This window comes from Populus alba, chromosome 10 (genome assembly GCF_005239225.2).
Source record: "Populus alba chromosome 10, ASM523922v2, whole genome shotgun sequence".
NCBI lineage: Eukaryota > Viridiplantae > Streptophyta > Magnoliopsida > Malpighiales > Salicaceae > Populus > Populus alba.
Window position 1 is genome coordinate 13557799 of NC_133293.1, and position 23013 is coordinate 13580811.

The 23013-nt window shown below is 32.5% G+C and overlaps 1 protein-coding gene and 1 pseudogene across 1 annotated transcript; both read right to left on the bottom strand.

Annotated features, from left to right (window-relative positions):
• Window positions 1-586: 586 nt before the first annotated feature.
• LOC118045644 (adenylate isopentenyltransferase) lies at window positions 587-2616 on the bottom strand. The gene has a single exon (XM_035054337.2). The coding sequence runs from the start codon at window positions 2372-2374 to the stop codon at window positions 1265-1267; it is 1110 nt and encodes a 369-aa protein (XP_034910228.1). The 5' UTR covers window positions 2375-2616; the 3' UTR covers window positions 587-1264.
• A 17003-nt stretch (window positions 2617-19619) lies between these two features.
• LOC118045845 (pentatricopeptide repeat-containing protein At2g20540-like) lies at window positions 19620-22660 on the bottom strand (annotated as a pseudogene).
• Between the last annotated feature and the right edge of the window lie 353 nt (window positions 22661-23013).

Sequence of the window (23013 nt, forward strand, 5' to 3'; positions counted from 1 at the left end):
TACCGTTCTCCGAACACGGAGGGCCTAATGATATTGACATGGACAAGAGAAGGGTTGCCCTTTAATTGTACCAAAACGGTAAGGTAGGCATCATAGGCCTCGACCTCGTTGTCCGTCGGAGGTAACACGCAATCACAGTTTTAGAAATCTAGAGTTGAAGGATCATGGACCACTGTCCTAACCCAAAGCAGGTTGCAGAACCTGTGTTTCCTGTGTACATTTGTTTTTGAGGCTGTCTTGAATACCTATTACCTACTCTCAGTTCCATGTTCACTGGAAAAGATATAGTTGACCGATTGGAAACCATATGATCCTCTTAAATCAGAGAGCAGAAAGTTGGAGGTCGAATGGGCTACAATAAAAAAACGACAGGCTTTTGTTCAACTTCATCAGTTAACAGATTCACCAAATCTATGCAGGGAGGAAGATCCTGATTTTTTAAAAAAGAAGAGTTTTTATCCAAACAAACTAATTATTCAGTGTAAGATTTGATGTTGAAGAAATTGTTGAAGAAATTGTGAAAAAATAAAGTACATCGAAAACCAAGCAAAAAATAGGGGGAACAAAATTATTTAAGTATACACGAGTCTCGAAAAAATAAAAAGGTTTTTTTTGTTCGATCGTGTAAGCTTCTAGGCATCCAATTCTCCACATGGTATCAGGACCTGCTTACAAAACAAATCCCAAGAATGAATGAGGACTCTGTAACTGCTAAAAACAAACTACTATGAGTAAACACTTGCTAGCAATAACATTCACAAGATCACCCTTTTCATTTCTCCATCCAAAATTCAAGATTTTTCCGTGTATTTATAGTCTCTAAATGAACCCGTTGAGGAAAAAGAATCCCCAACACAAAACCAAAACCAAGAACATCCTATTGCTGCAAAACTGGTTGCTCGCTGCACAATCTGGTGCTCTTTATGAATCCTCGATATGTAAATGTAACTCAAATATTCTACCAAATCGAAAGAGAAGAATTAGTATGCACAATCGCGATGGATGTGATTAAGCAATCTTCTTCACCATGCTTATCGGACACAATACCGCACAGATTGCATTGATGGTGCTGCAAACTTCGCCATGCTCGCATGCTTACCACACACGATTGCATGAACCTGGCACGCGAGGATTCGAAGCCAAGACTGCAAAAATCGTAGCGCGCGTATCATTGCCGAAAACAAAAATGCTGCCCCTAAACAAAAAATTAATAGCTGGAAAAAGGCAGGATTGAATGATTTGAATTTAAAACCTCCAACTACTGCTACTCCTCATCCAAGAAGCGTTTCACGATCTTCATGCTTGGCTCCAACACATCTCTCCCCCAAACCTCCACCCACCTCTTATTCTTCTTTCTTTTCTTCGTGTTCTTTTTATGATCATCCTCATCTGACGTCCTCACCATCATCACCTCTCTAAAGCTCTCCGTAGCATCCACTCTTTGCAGGTCCCACCCTGCCCCTTTTAATCTCAAGATCTTTCCAATCTGCCTCTTTGCCAGCTGACACGTGTTCTCCTTTATCTCCCTCACGCAGTCCTCGTATATTCCTCTCCGTACCTGATCCCACTCCCCACCAATGCCCCTGCCACAACCAGACCCAGGTGGGTACTTTTTGAAATACCGGTCAAACTCAGGCACCCCAATCGCTTTCCTCAACACGGTTTGACTCGCTGAGTCGATTGACCCATAATATTCTGACAACTCATCGAACATCCCCGAGTCGAGCATTTCATCGACTCGCATACACAAGTAATCGCATAAAACAGGTAATGACACATCCACCCACAGAAAACAACAGTTATACCTTAACTGGGTCGAAACAGGGTTAGAACCATCAAAAACGTTTAACTCCGGATTAAACCGGTCAACAACTAGAGCGTGAACAAGGGAGTTGGACCCACCAACCACGATGGGAAGTCTTTTCCTTGAAACAATACCTGAGATAGCCAGTCCGCCGGCTAACCGAAACTCGGAGAGAGTCAACTCACCGTCGTCTGGGTCGAACTCACCGAGTAAATGGTGAGGAACACCAAGGCGGTCTTGAATGGGGATTTTGTTGGTGATGATGTCGAGACCCTTGTAAACTTGCATTTTATCGGAGTTGATGATTTCGGAATGTAAGCGTGTAGCAAGATCAATGGAGACCTTCGTTTTTCCACATCCTGTGGCTCCCATTATTACAAGAATCTTGTCTTTTTTGTGGTGGTGGACGCCGGCTGAGGCGGCGGTAGAGGAGTCCGTATCCATACGGACTCCTCTTGGTGGTGGGCGAGGCTTATTGAAGGGTTTAGAAATGGTAACGGGGTGGAGTGGTTGGATTTTATGGGCAGCGTAATGGGACTGAATGGTACTCTTTGGGAAGGTAAGTTTCATAGGCAACGAAAAAACAGAGAGATAGAGAGAGTGAGAGCGACAGACAGCTGGCTCTCTGGATATGTATTTTGCTGAGCTGTGCTATGGTAAGCTAAGAGCTCCGCAGACAAAAACGGAACAAGAAGACACCTTTGAGATAGAGAGAGAGAGAGAGAGAGAGAGAGTTTGTTTATATGTACAGCAGAATATTTCGGACTGAGATTTTGTGTTGTTGTTACAAGAGAGAAATAAGAAACGGCATTAACTTTGTATGTGGTTTAGCTACTTGTACTAAACTATATATAGCAATAAGCTACTAATTTTATTTATTTGTTAATTGCCTAGCAACCTCGTCTTGAGCTTGGTATCAGTTAGTGAAGCGCAGAAGACCTATAACTATATATACTTGTAGCTACCTACGATCCTGAAACATTCGTGTATTCCTATGATTAATTGAAATAATCACCACTGTAAAAATGAGAGGTTAATCTTCTCTCTCTCTCTCTTTTTAAGCAAAAATACTTGTTATATTTTTATTTTATTGATGTGAATATTCTGATTAGTTTATGTATATTTTAATAAATTATATGAATTATAAAATTAACCATCATATAAATTTTTAGTAATTATTATATTAACAACCACATAAAGTTAAATTTAAAATTATAAAACAAGTAAATCCTTTAATCTAGAATCTTGTAATATTTTATACATACAGGACACTTATTGTCACTGTACTGTGATCCTATTGGTCATCAAGAGCATTGGACCATATTAGAATCTCATGTAATATTTCTTAAAACAAAAATACTTGGAAGGAGGACTCTCTGTTCAGAGATCGTGATTCCAGTTTTTATTGGGGATATATTTGCTTCATAATTCATCACTTTAAATACGTCAAGCTTATATATATGCGTTCTTAAAATCATTCGAAGAAAAACTTCCCTGGATTAATGTATAAATTAATTCAAGAATATTTGATCATTCACGCTAGATATTGATATGACGTGACATATCTATCCTTTCCCATAAACAAGCTCAGCCTATGACGTCCATTTTACACTGTAATGAGTTAGGAATTTTCTTTTTGGAACCGGTAAGTGTATTTTTAAATTATAATTCCTGCCTACATGTGAAAGAACAAAAGAGTAGCTTTCTTTGAGATCATGATGAGTAGAAGAATTTGACTATTATAAAATATTTATAAGAATTAAGGGATTTTTTTTTTTTTTAGGGACTGCGGCGCTTGCCACCTTCCCTTATCACCGGTGTTCATTGCGTTTGTCTTCAAATTTCAAGGTGATCTATGAATTTGGGACGAAATAAGGACAAAATTGATTAATATATTTAAATAACAAATATTTTGACCGGTCAAGATAACCAAAACTAGAAAGTGAAAAAAAAATAAGTGTTTTGATATGACATGTTAAAATTTTAATTTTTTTATATGTATTTTAATTATGTTAATGTATTGAAGTTAAAAATATTTTTTAAAGATAATATTTATTTAAAAATAATTAACACCGCATCTTTAATTACCCAGTGCACTTCGATAATATGAGGAGGTGGTGGGTGTCGGAATGAGTGACAAATACTGATCCTTGATTTGAATTTTATTGCAATATAAATCATTTATTAGATTTTGCTTTATGGTACGTTTCTTTGTTAATTACATTTTTAATTATTTTTTCTCAAATATAGAATTTTTATTAAATGATAGTAGAAGCTCCTTTTCATCAATTCTGAAGCGAATCCAAGAATACAAAACCCTGCCAGCAGCCCAGTAGTCAATCTATTTCTATCAGCAAAGACTTTCTTTCCTCGTGAATAAACAGTCCAGCCGTATGTGTGACTAATAAAACCAATTTCACAATTAACAAGACACCTTATCAATCACATAATTAAAATTAAAATTAAAAAATAAATAAAAGAGAAGAAAATTTTACTTTTTCTTTCAAGCACCACGAACACTATTTATTATAATGCTGTTTTTTTTCTTTCTTTGTTATTTTCTTAATCTATATATTTTTTATATAATTTCAATTACATCCTTTAACATTAAATTTATTCATAATTAAATTTTATAATTTTTTCAATTTATTTTATAAAGTTATTCAAATCTTATGACATGAACCGCGAGTTTAGCAGGTTGATTCGAGGTTTTTTTCTTATTTTCTTGTTATTTTTTTTCTCAAACTCATTATTTAATATTGGATTAATTGAAAATTAGGCTTCGTGATTTTTTTCGTTTTTTTTCTATCTTCATCTCATGACATAGATCATAGGTTTGACGAGTTAACATGGGTTGATAAAAGTAGTTTTCAATCAATTTTTTTTCAATTTCATCTTTTAACATCAAGTTAATTAAAAATTAGTCTTCGTAGTTTATTTTAATCTTCTTTTTATTATGTTATTTCGATATTATGATCAAAGTCACAAGTTTGACAAGTTAACTCAGGTTGACTCGGTTGTATTTATTAAAAGTTAAGTTGCATGATTTATTTAATTTTCTTTCTATGAGATTGTCATGATTTTATAACTCAATAAGTGAATTGACAGGTTGATTCAGGTTAATTCAAATTGATCAAATATGTTCTCATTTTAATATTTATAAAAAAATCTTATATCGAGTATTTTTTTTTTAATCAAGTTATTTTTTCACCGAACATCTAGGTTATCTCTTGACTCATCAAATTAAATGGATAAAGTCATGTCAGTTTTTACAAAGTACCTAAATATTATTTTATGTTAAAATCTTTTTTATCCAATCCATAACTTAGCTCGTGTAAAATATATGATATTTAAATAAAAACGACATCAATGTGTTGTTTTTAATCTTTAATTAAATATTTCTTTAACGATCACAACTTACTCTCACATCCAAAATCTATTTTACTTTTGATGATGGAACCTGCAAAAACTACTGAAGGACTAGATTGAAAAAAAACATAGTCATGGAGACAATCGCGCCAAATGTTTAGTTCAAGGACAAATTGATGTTGATATCCTGATGTAAAGTATAATATGAAATATCATTCAAGGATCTTATCACACATCATTCAAGAAATCATTTCCACAGCACATTCTAAAATTAAAAAAAATAATAACGATAATACAAAAATGTCCCCGGAAAATCTATAGTGTAGCTACATGTGTAAAGAGCGCCTAATGTGGAGATTATTGAGCGGAAAAGTTTGATGTCAGAAAAAAAATCTTTAGCTTTAATCCTTGTCACGGAGAACTTTGTTAAAGGAGTCATGGTATAGTTTTTTTGAATAAGTGTAAATATAGTTTTTTTTTATGTATACTCCAATTGAAAAAAAATATTCTAACAGCTCATTTTTATTTTAATATATTTAATATAAATACCTTTTATTTTATTGATAAAAATAATTAAAAAATTTTAATTGATGAAGAAATAAATATTTAAATAATCTTATCTTAACTTTTTAATTTTTTAATAGATATATAGGAATAATTTTTCTTTGATATAAAAGTTATTTTGGCTCTTCAATTGACTATTCCTTGGAGCTTTAAAATTAGGGGAGAAAAACTTTTAAAAAATAGTTTTTTTATTATTATTTCTGGCTTCCTTAACACTACACTGTTGAAAAATAGTATATTTATTAAATGGAATGGGTTGCCTTGTGGTTTGGCGAAAGAACAACATTTTTAACCAATTTGTAGTAGAGTGTGTCGTGGCTCTTTTACTATTTGGCAAGATTAGAATTAGCTGAGATTTATAATAAATAACTATTTTTTTATTTACTTTAAAATAATATTTTTAGATTATTTTAATGTACTAATATTAAAAATAATTTTTAAAAAATAAAAAAATATTAATTTAATATATTTTTAAATAAAAAATATTTTAAAAAATAACTTCATGCTAAACAGGCCAGAAGTCAAGATTTTCAGGCAATTAAGCTGCATAGACCTTCTATCTAATTTCGAGAGAAAACAAAAAACTCATAGATTTTAATTTTTTTATACAACTACAAATCCCGAAGAAGCTACTCCAATACGATCGCCATTATTTTTGTTATTTTTTTTCAACCCATTAGTTCAGTCATTGATTTTTTTTTCTTGGCGTTATTTTGTCATTTCTGACTTTTTGCTTCTGTAAGTACTGGCCTATCTAAATCATTTGATTTTATTTAAATTGAATGCTACATTAAAAAAAAAATAGAATGTTCTTTTCTATCTGGGGGATAAATTAAAGTAATGAATCATAAGTGATTAGGGGTTTTGGACCGTGAAAGATGATATAAAAAAAAAAAGGATTGTGAAAGTGTTTATTGCTTCTTTTATAGCGGATAAAACTTGGAACAAACATTCAATTAAAACAAAATAGCTATAAAAGTTTATAGGCTCATTATCGTTATCATTATTCACCTAAAAGACTTGGATCTTGAAATACATGATCTATCTTCTAAGGTTGTCAAGTAATTTAGGCTTCATGATCCCTGCTACGTCATTAATCCTGAATAATTTACCTATTATTTTAAATTTAATAATTAAGTTTACATTTATTTCATATAAAAATATAAGTTTTATGAAATGCATGCAGGAATCTAGATTTCATATACATTGCAGTTTGCGACAGGTAATTAATATGATAATTAATGAAATAATGTAACAAGGTTTGTGATCGGATAATAATAGTAATAATGAGGTTTTAATTTTAGCAACCATGTTAGCGAAGATACCTAGCATTACTTATTAGAAAAACACCCAAATATGTAACTCGGTAAAAATAGTTGATTACTAAATAGAACTCAGCAGCCGATTTATTTTACTTTGGAGCAAGTCATGAGGATGCATGTTCAATAAAAAGGGAAGAGAGATGAAGAAAAACTTACCTGACAATTAAGCTTTCATTCCTATCCTTAAATACAACGCACCAGGCACATTCTGCTCACTCTCTCTGCCAGTTAACTCAGAATTAAAGCATTCATGAAATCTGAGAAATCATTCCTCAAAACAAGTCTTTTCAAGTTTAAATCAAAATCTTTAAAAATATGTGGCGAGCCGCATTCCGAAACACATTATAATGAATTTGTGTGCGTGATCATCGGTGATGTATAACCACCATAGTTTTATTTTATTCTGAGAAAATAAAAGAAAAAAAGTTTTTATTTCTAAAGGAAACAAAACAAGAAGTAGGCGGAGGATGTTTAAAATATAGGCAACCGAAACTCAGTTGTATTATGAATGAAGCATAGTTTTAAAACCCGGACCGGCCCGGCGGGTCGACCTGAGACCCGGCCGACCTGGCCTGGGACCGGTCCGGGTCTAAGTAAAAACTCGTTTGGGAATTGGCCCGGCAAAACCCGGTCGACCTGGTGGGTTGACCCGGAACCCGGGTGACCCGGACAAACCCGACTGAGACCCGATCTCCCTAAGTTCATCCCTGCTCATTGCAAACCTTTGAGAAATTTTGATCTTGAAAAACTCCCAGAAGACGATGCCGATGAGTCTTCTGATCTTGAAGGAACAGTAGAGGAATGGAAAGGAAGCAATTTGCCAGATTCTACTGAATCATTTCAAGATCTTGGAAGCAGTGGTAAAATTGCATCAACGGGTCCAAAATCAGAACCATACAATAGTCAAGTTGGCATGGACTCATTTCCCAAAGATCCCATCACCTGTTCTCAAGATTCTTCAATCCTGGAACCTCAATATTGCGAGTCAAAAGAACTTGATGAGTTCATCATCCAAGGACCGATTCACTTGGAGACAAACACCAATCCGGAACAGCAAGATCTGAACTTACCTGCTGTTGCAAAGAACTCAAGCAATGGCAGCAATAGCATTAAGTCCCAGGACGCAGAGTTCTGCAAGAAAAAAGATTCTCGCGAAAAAGAGCAAGCAAGCCCCAGCAACAAGGAATTCTTCTTATCTGAATGCGAAGAAGTGCCCTTCATCAACCAAGATGTTTGGAGACCTTCAGTCTCTTTTCGTTTTGGGTGTGCGTGCTGTTGCTGGAGATTGAGGCTCACAATTGGTATGTGACCAAGGTGCTATTGCTGGAGAAAAAGAAGTCACCGGCGGCTAGAAGAGAAAAGTTAATTAATTTCTCTCTTACTCTCCAGGTTTTCTAATTTTTTTTCTTCAGTGTGTGCGTGTTGGGGAATGAGAGAATGTGGGATTTTTTTTTTAATTTTTTTGGGTTGACCCGGATCAACCCGGGTCAACCCATCTAACCCGTGACCCTATCATTAGACCGGGTCGACCACCGAGTCGGGTTTCAAAACTATAGAATAAAGATTCCGGACACACACACTAATAGAAGAAGAAGAAGAATGGCATTGCCACCCCAACTTGTGGGTCTTGTCTCCCTCTCTCCCTCATCTCTCTTTTGATTTGAGATGAATGATATACATTATTATTCCTGTCAGCTTTTAAGAATACACTCCGACATAATTTAATGCATTTTAAAGAATAAATTATTTTAAATACTAATTCCAATATTTCGACTAAGAAAATCGAAAGAGACAGCGGATGTCCTCTACTGCTAAGTCTGCCCTTAGGATTGCCCACTTCCTCCTGACTTGTTCAATGGTGAAAACTGTTCATGGTAGTGGTCCGCACATGGTTTCTTAGTGGGCACTTTAATGTATACGACGATAAATTTCTCTAGTGGCAGCATGTCTCGACATTGCCTTATTGCGGAGCAGTGTTTAGCAAACTTCGCATTAATGCATGTGTTTTGGTTGAAGGTACAAGCTCCAAACAACAAGGGCCAGTGTCCTATGATGTAATGGCAACCGAAGTTGATTTTGAAAGAAGGACCCCACCGTTGCAGGATTGAAATGAGAAGGACTCAATTGCCCATTCTAAAACCACAAGGGCCAATTTTTAATTCCTAAAGTATACATTGTAACCTTTTATCCCATACTCCCTTTGTATGGATTTAGTTTTTTTTTTTTTTTTTTTTGAGAATAGATAAAGGAAATTAATTCCATTCAAGTCTTACAATCATATGATTAAGACCCGCTTCTTTGATCGACTCCTCTGAATCAGAAAAAAGCAAATAAAGGGAAGAAAAAATGGATATTTATTAAAATTATAGACATTTTAGTAAACACGTACAAAATGAGAATTTTGGACTGCAGAGATTTATAATGATTTTAAACACGTGAAATTGAACTTCTCTAAATAGGAATTCAAATCTTATTCGGTGAAATGACCCCTTTTCTCGGATTCTGGAAAAAATTCTTTGTTTCATAATTCATTATCTTTGGATAGTGAGCTGAAAATGAACTGTTTCAATTCTGAAGAATAAAATTTGACCTGTCTTATTTTGAGCGAAAGTTTGAAGATTGGGAACGATCTAGCTACCAAATAATATTCGAAGGTGGGGTAACATTCACTTTCGTAATGTTTTATTAGTAAGCGTTTTGTTATTGTTTTCTAATAAATAAATAAAATTAAAATAAAGATAGAAATAATAGAAGTGGCATGGAAAATAAAAAATAAAGATATAATTATATCTAGTAATAATATACAAGACATACAATAACCATTCTTATATCATATTTATTAACAGTAAACAAGATATAATAAAATTAATTTACCCATATTGTTGAAAACTTACATATTTAGAAAAATTAGTTAGATATTTTTTTTTTTAGTTTTTATTAAGTGTTGAAAGTAATAATAATATAATACCCTATAAAATCTGGAACAACCCAGTAAGTCAACCTGTGACTCAAGATTTAAAGGGTACAAATTTAGAAAAATACAGGAAAATAATTAACTCGATCTGAATAGGTAAAAAATCAGGTTGACCGAGGTAAAACCCGAGTAAAAAATATGTTAACTTTTTTCTTGATTCTTTTTATATCAAAACAATGTTTTTTTTTATATATTTTTTGGGTTAACATGAGTTAACCTGGGGTTGACCTTCCTGACTTGTGCCCGGATGCTTGCTTCTAGTCAATTTTAAAAGTATAATAATAACTAAGTTTATATTCATATATTTTAGTTGAATAATTTTAAAATTAACAGTTTTTTTACATGGATATCTTATATATAAAAGTAACTCTTAAAACAAGTATATCTCCTATTTTAAAATATAAAAATTTATTTCAAACTATCTAAAAGATAAATTATTTTTATATTTGCACTTTTTTTAATTAAATATATTTTTATTTCTACTATCATAATTTTTTATATCCCAAAATAGTAATTTCACGCTAGCTAGCTCGATTTCTTCTTTTTCCATAGAGCTTCCAGTCTCCCTGTACCGTTTCTACTGTCTAGAGTGGGATGGTATTATTGAAAATGGTTTTTCATGGTTAAATCTAAAAAAAATAATTAATCAAGATCGAACAACCACCTGGTAGAGAAGAATTCCCATTCTAGGGCATTCTGAAGGTGTAACCTAGACAACGAAAAAGGGGCCCAATACTTTCTGACTGGATTTCCCTTCATGTCTGATTTTACCCTTGCAACATTATAAAAAGCTTAGGCCGATTATCCGCGTTGCAACATTATAAAAAGCACTGTTCATATTAAAATGTCTATTGATAAGTAATAAAACATAGTCCAAATAATTATAAATAATTGGTTCTCAATTAAAAAAGTACATGACACGATCATTTAGTTTTTTTTTAAATATTTATGTAAAATATTTCGAAATTTTACATGATAATATTTATGTAACATTACCTTGATAAATTATCTACTCCTCCTTTTGAAATTATCATGCTAGGGTGTGGAATTTTTAATTTTTTTATTTGAGGACGTAAATTTTAATTTTTTTTTGCTTTAGTTAAATTCCATCAAGTATAGGCTGACATGCTTTCAATTTTAAAAGTTATAAACAAATGTCTACTCAACATTCTAATATATATGTGCACGTAATAATTGAACATGTCAAATAAAATAAAAGACCAGAACAACAAGATAATAAATAAGAATTTAATCAAATTAAAATAAAATAAGAATAAAAGACAACTCTTTTAAGAAAAAAGAAAAAAGATCCAGCGTTGATCCAATTTCCATTGTTTTCTCGCAAATCAAACAAATTCTCGCAAATACGTAATGCTCTCTCCCTAAGAAAATCTTGTAAATTATGCACACTTACAGTCTGTTCTTGATTTTTCTTTCTCAGTCAGCTCCATAGGATAGGAGGCTATTAAACTCGGAGAGAGCACAAGCTTTCTTTTTTACCATGTCCACACCCAAGGAGTTCGTGCCGTGAAAGTAAAATAATCAAGAACTACTCAATAAGAAATTAACTGCCGGGGATTTCACACTCCTTTTAAATAAGACTTGATTGCCTTGATCGCAAAATGCTCTAGTGTATTAATTAATTAACAACTCGAGTAAGAACAGCTCCAATTTTAATATTTTGACACGGGCACTTTCTGCCTGGTTATTGGTATAATAATATTTATTGTATTTGTTTTTTAATTATTCAGATTTTTTTTAGGTTTTGAGGAGTTTTTAAAAAAGATTAAGATGCAATTTACTAAAACAAGAATAATTTTTTATCCGACCATTAAATTAAAAAAAAAATTTAATTTTTTTTTAAAACCTATATTTTTTATCACGTAAAATTTCATAACAATCAGAAATTGATAAGGTTTTCAAATAAAAAATATAAATTATAGTGCGAGATTGTTTTTATTCACTTTATTATATTTAGATTTTTTTACTATTTAGACTAGGATTTTTAGTCTGATGCTAGTTAAATTATACTAATTAAGTAAATTTTAAATATAAATTATTTTTTTATAGAGCATTTTAGTTTTAGAACTAATATAATATCAAAGATGTTTAATTTATTTCTATGTAAAAATTTAGACTATTCAAACTTTTATAATTTTTTTTTATTTCTCTATAGTATGTAAGCTGTAATATTAAAATTTAAAAACTTAATCTTTTATCCACGCTAAAAGTGTATCGTATTTCTCCTTGAGATGGTATTTACGTACTATTAATTGATCATGCTACATCACCAATCACTTCATATCACCACCGACCAGAGCCACATTTTCTTAATGATATGTCAATATATTTACCACTCGTTCGAATGATTCTCATTCGATGTCTATCACCACCAAGTAATTTAAACTCTACACGGCCCATCAATCAAAGTTTCAAGAATATAGGTATATAAAAAAAGACTTAAAAAGTATACAATTATTTATTATATTTAAAATGTCAAAAAACCATTTCAATCTAATAATTTAAGCTATTAAATAAAATTTTAAAATATAATTTATATTATTCTTTAACATAGCCTCTAAAACGAAAGCTCTCTGAACTTAAAACTTGCATAGATCCATTTAATCATTAAAACTCTTATACTATGTTAAAGAATTATCTCAGCCCAATAACAAAACTCTTATATAAAATTTCAAGAAATAATTTATATTATTCTTTGATATAATTTTTTTTTTATTTTTACCGACTTTTCACTTTGAGCTTTAATTTACTGGTTTATATGTAATCATAGGAGGTTAGTTTGATAACAAGGATGTTTAAATATTTTCTTTACTTCTATGAGTTTGAATTTTAAGATCATCATCTTTTTTCTCTCCTAAGTACACTGAATTAATGAAGAATATATGTTCTTGGAATCGTTTAAAGAGAGAATAAAATATGAGATTAATGTATAAACGGATTTGAAATCACTCTTTTACAGTCGGAACTTTTTTAGAACAGGAAAGTCAACGATGCGCATCCCAATTGCTATATTATCTCTTGCTGGGCGGCTTCGGTACTGATCAGGTGAACTGATCTTCAATTAAATGGTCAGTAGAGTTTGGAGGGTCTTAGTCTTCACGTCCACTCCCCGTCACCAGCAATGACAAGCACTGCATGGTGATTAAAAAATGTCATTAGAACTTGATAGAAGATGGTTACGCCTCTGTATTTGTGCTAATAGTGAGGTTGACACGTGTCATTATTTTAGAGTTAACATATGGAACACTGACTGTAACTAGTGTGGAAGCTAAAATAGACCACTGGAGTTTAATTGAAATATGGTTCATGCATGACTCCCAAATCCTCGAAATCTGACTCGTGATGGACGTAGCCATAGTGGACAAGCAGACCGCGGTTCCTGCTGGGCTAACAAGCTGTGTGTATGAAAACCATCGAGTTAAAATGGATATGGATGATATCAATCATTTTCTTGATTTATACTCCGTTGATGTGCCAGTGGGATATAATTACTCGTGTAAGTTATTGTGCCGTCGAATCTATGATTGCTTCTTCGTTAATAAATTAATTATGTTTTCTAGCTAGGTGCAGAAATTTACATCTGAGACCAAATGGCTTAGCATTATATTTTTTTATTTCAGTCTTTTAATTTTACTACAAAACTTTATTTTTATTATTTTTAATTCTTGATTTGTGATGAAAAAGAAAGCTTCAATGAATTCCAACATGGAAAAAGTTGTCATTTTTGCCATATTTGACCTTATCTTAGTGTCTGTAAGTATCATTTAATAAAAGTAGTTTGGTTATGGCTATTTAAAACCACAATATTACCTAAAAAATTAGATTTAAGTTGAGGAAAAAAAATCTAATCATATTTAATTTCGTTTTTTATATATATTTTTTAGATTGATAAATTGTATTATAGATATTACAAGAGTGTTTATAAAAAAAATTTTTAGGATTAACTTGAGTTTTTAGGGGAAAATATTCCTTACCTTTATTTACCAGCTATTCTTATGATAGCTGGAATTTAAGTATACAAACAACACTTTATTTGTCTCAATAAATGATGTATTTTCTATTTTTTAAGAAAAAATTAGAACAGATGACAATACCAGGCGTGCGGGCCTAAGATTTTTTTTTTTTTTATGTTTTTTTAAATAATTTTTTGTTCTATATTTAGATAAAAATAAATAAATTTAAGAAAAATAACTATAATTACATCCGGTTAATTACATGATCTTAATGTAGGGTGAGAATCCTAGATGTTTTAATCCTAGATCCTGTTCGACTCGTGGATTGATCCAAAATTCTAATTGAATCTAAATTTAGCAAAAATTAAGTTTGTAAATGACTTAAAGAAAATTACTTGATCTGTTATGTTAACCTAAAATTCAAATTACTAATAAAATCTTGAAAAAACTTTTTTTTTATGTTTTTATTTTTTACAAGGCAAAGAACCTTCTCCCTTTTTTTTTTTTTTTTATATATACATGTCCACATTTCGATATGCAATAACCGTTTTTTTTTTTTTTTTCATTGCAAGCGTTTTATTTAACAAACTGAAAAATTAAATCCATAGTTAATATCTTTTAGCATGCCAACCAACGTTTTTACGTGCAACACTGCAAGATAAACAATATGGTGAGTATTTCGAACTTATTTTGTCATGACTGCAAATTTTGTAGTGGATATACGATCAACCTATTTTTACACTTTTTTTACATGAGTTTTGTTTCTAGTGACTATGGCCATAAACTTATACTCTCTTCTTTTTTCTTTCTTTTTTATAAGGGTAACAAAAATTAAAATCAAGATACCGGTTTAATTTCAATATTAACTTGACACCAGTTTAATATTAAAGATGATATTATACCTTTCAAATCCATACAAATCTCGAGAGATTCCTCTTGTTGAAAGTTTTTTTTTTTAAAAAAAAGTTCTTCAGAAAAGTCTTACTCTTAATTAAACTTAGAACACCTTCTAGATTGCTTTTTCTATATTATTTTTCCCCCCGAATTATCGAAAGGTGGTCTAGGTAGAAAAGTCTTCGTTAACCTCATAGTCTAACGCAGCTCTCCGCCATAAACTTCAATTCAACTTCCACTCGAACGTGACATTAAGAGAATGGTCTGCTCGTGCAATGATTGTAATTTATACCTTTTTGACAATGTTATCGAATATAATCCAGACATTAGAAAAAGGGTATGAACTTATCAATCCAAGACTACATTTACCAACTACAGCATCTTAATTTCTGATACGCAATGGACATCCATTTTTGACAGAGAAACCTTTATTTTTTCTTTCTTTGACAGCAAATCCTTTTCTGGGCAGACTACAATGCAATAACACAGGAGAAGTTAAAACAGAGTCCTGTCCTAATCAATCTCCATTACCGAATCAAATGCATTATACATCTGGTTTCACTTTAATCGCCACTTGTTTCTCAGTAGTCCAATTCCCCAACCTCCCACCTCCGGAAGAAGAAAAATCCCTTCACCAGAGCGTATTAACTGGTTCGAAAGCCCGGTGCCGACCATTTTCCTGGTGAGAACATGGACCGGCCACCATGAACACACATATATATAGTCAGCCAAGCAAATATTCTTTCCTCTGCAGAAATGATTCTTCATATTGCCTTTAAGGTTTGACGGTTACACGTGCAAATGCTTCAAGCCCAGATCAGCTGGAATCTCGGAAACCGTACCCAAATGGACCCACTTCAATCATGAAACTTTAGCAACAATCCCCAATAGCATATTAGAAAAGTGATATATTCACATCAATGTAATTAAAGTCCAAAGATTTGGTGTTAAGTCATTTTAGCACATGAAATCTGCCATTTTTTTCGCGTACGTGTAGCTCTTTCCTGCCCAGTCATTCAGTCGGCATTCCCGCACGGTTTGGCTGTTTTTCTCTGAGCTTTTTTTTCCGTGTAAAGCGACCCGAGCTCCAGGCAACTACACTACAAATTATAAAGATTTGAGTAACCCCACTAATATCACTCAGAAACCAATTAGTTATTAGCACTGGAGGATTCTGAGATTACTTAGCTAAGGTCTTTTCAGGATTTTGCGTTTTCAAACCGACCGCCTTGCAGACATTTTGTTTTCAGGAATATTAATTATTGTTAATTTGTTGTTTCTGCGAACAGTAATGATTTTGAATTAAACTCCCAAAAAAAAAAAAGAGGAGAGAGTTAAGGACAGTACAAGAATATTAAGACACCGAAATAAGAAAAAAATATATGATGATTTTTTTAAAAAAAAAAACTACCACCATATGCCACCCTATACATAGCCAAGCTGGCATCGCCACCACCAGGAGCAAACGACCTCCCTCAAAACAACATCCTAAGAACAAATAAAGCATTAAAGATACAATTTCATGTAAATTAAGATCAAATACTGAAAAAGAGAAGCGGTTAATTTTCGGTGCATTCTTAAGAAAATGTATCTCTCAGGAATATCAAGAAAGTGATCCTAAGCAAAGAGTGAGGTCAACTTTTGCGGGTCATTTAGGATCATAGTTTTGGTGAGTGATCATAACCATCATTATCATGATCAAGAAGAGTTCTTGTAGTAAACCCACCACTCGAGGATTTGAAACTCGGAAGCCATGCGGTACTGGAAATCGGTTGTTGTTTGTAGTCATCATGAGATCAAGCTGATAGGGGTTGTTCTTAGTTCAAAAATGATGGTGGACTTTAAGGGAAAGGCAATGGAGAAAGTCGAGCTTTTCTTATATATAAATATATATATAAACTCACATATATAATTAAGCTATATAACTCATTACAGGATCCGATTGCTTTTTTATTTACTATGATCTTGAACCAGCAAACTATTAGATTTAATTGTCTGTTCACATAGTCATGGATGTCAGATTTCAGATCTTTTTTTTTTTTTTTTTAACATAATAACTCTAACACAAAATTGGATAATTGTAAATTATTCATCTATATAACTCCTTAAGAATTAGAATTTTCAATAATACATGTATAATTTAAAAGCATCATTTTTTTATAACTGAATTGAGATCAAGTATGCATAAGTATGTGTCTAAGGAATACGTGTGATGAGTGTGTGGTGTATACTTCCTTTATATACGTACTTATTAATTAATTATGACTACCAGACCGGAACAGATAATTTGGAAATCTAATCCTAAGCTAAAATATTTTAAAATTCGAGTAAACAATACAATCATAACAAATCTCATAATTCAGAAATGGTTGTGACTCTGCATAATTTAAAATGTATCACAAAAGTATCGAAGCCAGAGGTTCAAAGATGCCCCTCGTCATCTTGGAAGTGAAACTATTAAAATCCAAACCCGACTGATTTCATCTCTAATCATAACCAACAAGAAATTTACACAAATATATATATATATGCGCGCGCGCGCGCTCTATGGCCTTAGCAGGGTGCTAGTTCACTTTATTCTTAGCAGCAAGTGTGAAAGGTGTACAGTTATAATTGATTACTCAAAAGCAACCATCCCCTCTCAAATTCCTCTTAATTACTTCTATAGTTTGGTGGGATAAGAAGCTATTCTGTGATTAGTGAACAGTACCTATTGTAATGGCTGCACGGCACATTTAGGTTTGGAGGTGCCGCGCGGTTCAAGTGACGAATAAACGAGTCTGTTTGTTGCATTATTAATATCCCTGGAATCCAGATTTTAGGTTAGGTTTCCGAAAGGAAAAAACTCATCGGTGTATTTGTTTGGGTGTAAATGGTTTGTCTACTTTATCAACCTTTTTTCAAAGAACACGGTAAATGATTAGGTATTTGATTTGAGTCCGAGGCATGTAGTAAACAACCTTCAAAAAGAGCAATAACAATGGTGGATTGTGCATGAGCTAGTGAGGACTATACTTTATCGACAAATCCTAGTGACAAGTGTAGTTGAAGTACGTTGCTAGCCAGACACAGCTTGACTAGTAACCACTAATGCTCAACAACAGCCATGGTGCACGACTGTACTTAATTCATTTGATATTTATTTTATTTATTTTTTGAATAAAAATTTAGTTTTTTACATTTGCGCTCATTATGAGCCCATTCCCGTACGAAAGAGTCACACAAAATCTCATTAGAAATTCAGTAAATATTATTTTTTGAAAATGATTTTTATTTTAAAATGTATTAAAAATAATATTATTTTTTATTTTTTTTAAAAAATATTTTTAATATAAACATATACGATTTAAAAAATACTAAAAAAGTTAATTTTAAATAAAAAAATTAAATTTTAAATAAATATATTATTTTAACCACACTTACTAACATACTTGAAAGTGAATAAAAACAATAAATAAACAATCTTGCTTATGCAACTCCACCTGGCTTAATTACAAATCCACGTGTCATTAGGGTTCATATTTTAAAGCCACCATACTCATCATGACGAAGTGTTATTAGCCTTAAGTTATTTATAAAGACTGGATCAGATGATTAAATTCGAAAATCAATGGAGAGACAAATTGAACTTAATACGTACAAAGCATGCAGTATTAGTTTAGGTTGATAATAGACGAAGGTTAAAAAATAGATTAGTCACAAAACCCTTTTCCTTTCCTTTTCCAATTATTGTTCTTTTCTCCCATTCTTTATTAAGAATGCATGTGTTTAGGTGAAAATTTAGGAGTTTAGGTCACTAAAAAAAGGACCGCATGACGTGATCATAATAACATTAATTACACTACTTTAATGTTTAGAAACTCACTCACTCGCTAGGACATGCTGTTGTCTGTTAAGAAAACCATGTCATATACATCCATTTTGTTCATGACAATGACATGCGTCCATCAAGAAATTGAGGCTCCCTTTGTTTGATAGATTTTTTTTTAAAGTGAATTAAAAAAAAATAAATTATTTTTTTTATATTTAATAGTGTAATAGAAATAAATTAGAAAACACTTGCATGTGTTTAATTATGTTATGGAAAATGAGTTAAAAAATAACTTATTATTAATGTTTTATTTATTTTAAGTTTATTAAAATATAAGTAACAAATCTTACAAATTAAAAAGTTGAATGAGAATGAAATTAAAAATATATATATATATATATTATAATTTCATAAATAATTTTAAAATAAAATAAATAATTAATCAAAATCATAGAGATAGCAAAATAAATAAAATAATTGAAAGATAAAAAAATTAAAATAATAATAATTACCATTTCATATAAATTATTTTAAAATAAAATAAATAATAATCAAATAAATTAGGATCAAATTTGATAAAGTAAAAAATTTAAATTATAAAAATAATAAAGAAAAAAAATACAATATTATAGAAATGAGAACTAAAGTCAATAAAAAAAATCAAATTATAATGGATAAAAATTGACAAAAAAAATTCAAAAAAAAAAAAAAATATATAATATATATATAAAATAAAAAGTTTGAGAACCAATTTTTTGATATAATTAATAAATAATATTGATATCTTTTTTTAAATTTTTTTATAATTTTCAAAAAATGTTTTTCGTTATTTATTTGAGATAGGATCTGATTTAAGCGAGATGATCTCAAGGCAAGAGGAGAGGACACCCGATTGGGCCTCAAACGTTGTCCGCGGTCGACTAGAAAGAGCCCAGCACCAATACCAATCTCAATAAATTCATGTTCTGGCAATCATTTGGCACCTTTTTTCTAGTCTTTCCTCCTTATCTGAAATAATCAACCTTGCAGAAATGTTTGAAACTAGCCTTTGGATATGGCTACATGCCAGGGGTGGATTTCAAGCCTTCGAACCCATTTGATATGGAATGCACCATGCAGCTTTGCACTGCTCTTTCTTTTTTACCCCAACTTAATTTGATTGCTAGGGATAGGCTATCACATGAACAGTTAAATTAGATCGATTGGGCTCCTCCGTTTCCTATCATGGCATCCATACTGGAAAAGCAGCGAGTAAAGGGTTCGATTCCATGCACTAACTACTATTTATATGCCTCCACATAACAATAAATAAATCAAACGACATGTGAGTAAAAAAGTTGGGTTCTCTGACAGTTTTATAAGCTACATAAGATGATATGATTTCAACAATAGCAACATGGAGAAGCAAAGCCTCATCTAGCTGAAGGAAGAAGCTTTAGAAGCGTACCTGATAATAGGGAAAAGCCCAAGCTATGTTATTAGTCAAGCCTTACGCAATACAATCAAAGTAAAAGGCTGACAAGCAAGAAAATGGATGCGCTAATGTGCAATGGCTTTTACGCACGTAGCTTAATCCATTTCTTGTTGCTTTAGAGCCCAACTACTACAGAGCTCAACCTTACTTTTGCGAAGTAAGCTTCAGCTACACGAAAAGTTGGTTTTATAAGCTTTCAAAGGATGAGATGTTTGGAAATAATTGAAGTGGTTGAATACAAGGATCACCGATATGAATATAGCTTGCTATATTTACCACATCCGGTGATGATTTCAACAACAGCAGGAAGAATACTGACAAGACTTATACTGTAACTACCATCATTGGTTTCTGACACCAAACAATGAATCGACCACCCAGCATGCTCTACCAGCAAGAAGTTGATGGAAAAGCTTAGGTTGTAATCAACAGCTAATCAACTACCAGAGGGAGGAGGATCTTCGCTGGACAAAAATCTTGAGCATAAGCATCTCCGCTACAAAGATACTCTTGACTGTACCAAAGTACATAATTTCCCTGGCATGAAGCAGTTCCATAGGTCTCTTGATTGCTTTTGAACTTCCAAAACAAGTAGCAAAGTAAATTATGTTCAAGTTCAAGGAACCCATGTTATAGGGAATAACTTAATAATGTTTCTATCATCCTCAACAACATCTCTTCTATCTTCAGTTTCTCTCGTCCAGCCCTATAAAATCTGGTCTATATCCTGATGATCTCGTCGATTTTGTCAGTGCTCTCAAGGTGCCGTATATTCGCTCCTTCTCGGGATGCCTTTCATTCAATGCATAAAACTCAACCACACAATCATTGACCTCATTCAAACTACATCCTGGTAATTTTTTTAACCCTGTTTCCCTCAGTGCAACTTTCAATCATGCTACGTCTTTCCATCTTCCAAAGTCCCAGTGTACGTTTGAAAGCATCACAAAAATTGCAAGGTTCTTTGGCTCAAATTCAATGAGTTTTCCAAGAGCCAGTTCAGCAAATTCAATATTTTTATAAACCCTACACGCCCTAAGCAATGCAGCCCAAATAAGAATCTCCTTCTATGAGCCTCTTTCTGATGAAATCCACAGCTTGAGCCAAGAGACCAAATCATCAATACAACCATAGTGTTCAATCTGAGGCGTAATTGAATATTATCAGTCATTGATTTGAAATATGATAAACCATCTTCACCCAAACCCATGTGTGTGCAAGCACACAAAATGCCTATGATTGTGATTAAATCTAGATTCCCCCCTGCACTCTTCGTTCGAGAAAACAATTTGAAGGCATCAGCTCCGTACCCGTGCACTGCCAATCCACCAATTATCGTATTCCAGCTAATCAGATCTTTCTTATCCATGCTTTTGAACACATCAAAAGCAGTTTCCACAACACCACATTTGGCATACATATCCATCAAAGCATTCCCAACATAACATTTCCCTTGTAACCATGACTCTCTGCACACGCATGTACCCACTTGCCCAAATCAAGAGCACCTAATCTCGCACACGCAGACAACACATTCACAAGTGTGGCATCATTAGGAGCTGCATTTTCATCAACTAACATCCACTTGAAAGCGCTCAATACCTCAGAAAAACAACCATTACGTGTATACCCTTCAATCATCTCATTCAACAAAAAAGGTTCCTTTCTGGCAACTCTTCAAACAATCCTCCCAGGCTGTGCCAGCCCCATTACTAGCATAATCATTCAAAACTGTTTTCCAAGACATAACATCCTTGTTTGGCATCTTATTAAAAGCTCCTGCGCTCTTCCTATATCCCCAGCCTCAATATAACCTGAAATCATAGTATTCCACAACACAATACCCCCGCTCGGGCGCCAAGTCAAAAAAGGCGACGCGCAGTTACTAAATCACAACAAGGAATGTAGCCATTAATCATTGTAGTGCAGGCAATTAAATTCCTCTCTATCAGCTCACCAAACACCCTATAAGAAGCTTCGATTGCTTCACCACTAGCTTGCATAACGATCAACGTAGCAGCCACAAAAGGGTTCGCTCTAAACCCACTTTTAATCACAAAACAAAGCAACTCTTCACCGCCTTCTTTCAATGCATTAATCTTGACACAAGATTTAAGAACAGGTGGAAAATTTAAGCAATTAGGCAAGACATTCAGTCCCTTCATTTGTTTGAACAGAACTTTAACTTCCTAGTGAGATTTGTTTTGTAAATAGGCTCTGAACATTATGTTCCAAATGAAGGCGTTTCTGTCAGGAATTTGATCGAACAGTTTGTGAGCGCGCTCAATTTTCTTGAATGAGCACGGGAATTGATGATTTTCTGGGGTGATATAATCTGTGTGTTCGAACCCATGAGTGATAATTTGGGAGTGGATTTGGTTAGGGGGCTTGCATGATTGTAAGAGTGGGATAGAGTAGTATAGACGTGTCTTCTTTCTGTAACTGTGAGGGGATTTTCCAACTACACTTGGTAAATATCAAGTATGTTCACTGACCATAAAACATGAGGCTATGTTAATAAAGAAAATAATATTTAACTATAGAAAATCCCCTCACTGACCACAAAATTATCTCATTCTTTTACTATGTTAATAATTAGTTTGAGATCTTACGAATTTTTATTCATGCGAATAATTTTTTATATTTATTATATGTAAGCATTAATTTTTTTATTATTAGTTATATTATTTATTTAATGTCAAAAAAACATATTAATAATACTTATAAGTTAATTATTTTGCTTTGATAAAAATAAATTATTCAACTTGCAGTGAAGCAAGTTTGCAAGTTGAATATGACATTAACACTTTGTTTTTTTATTTATTAG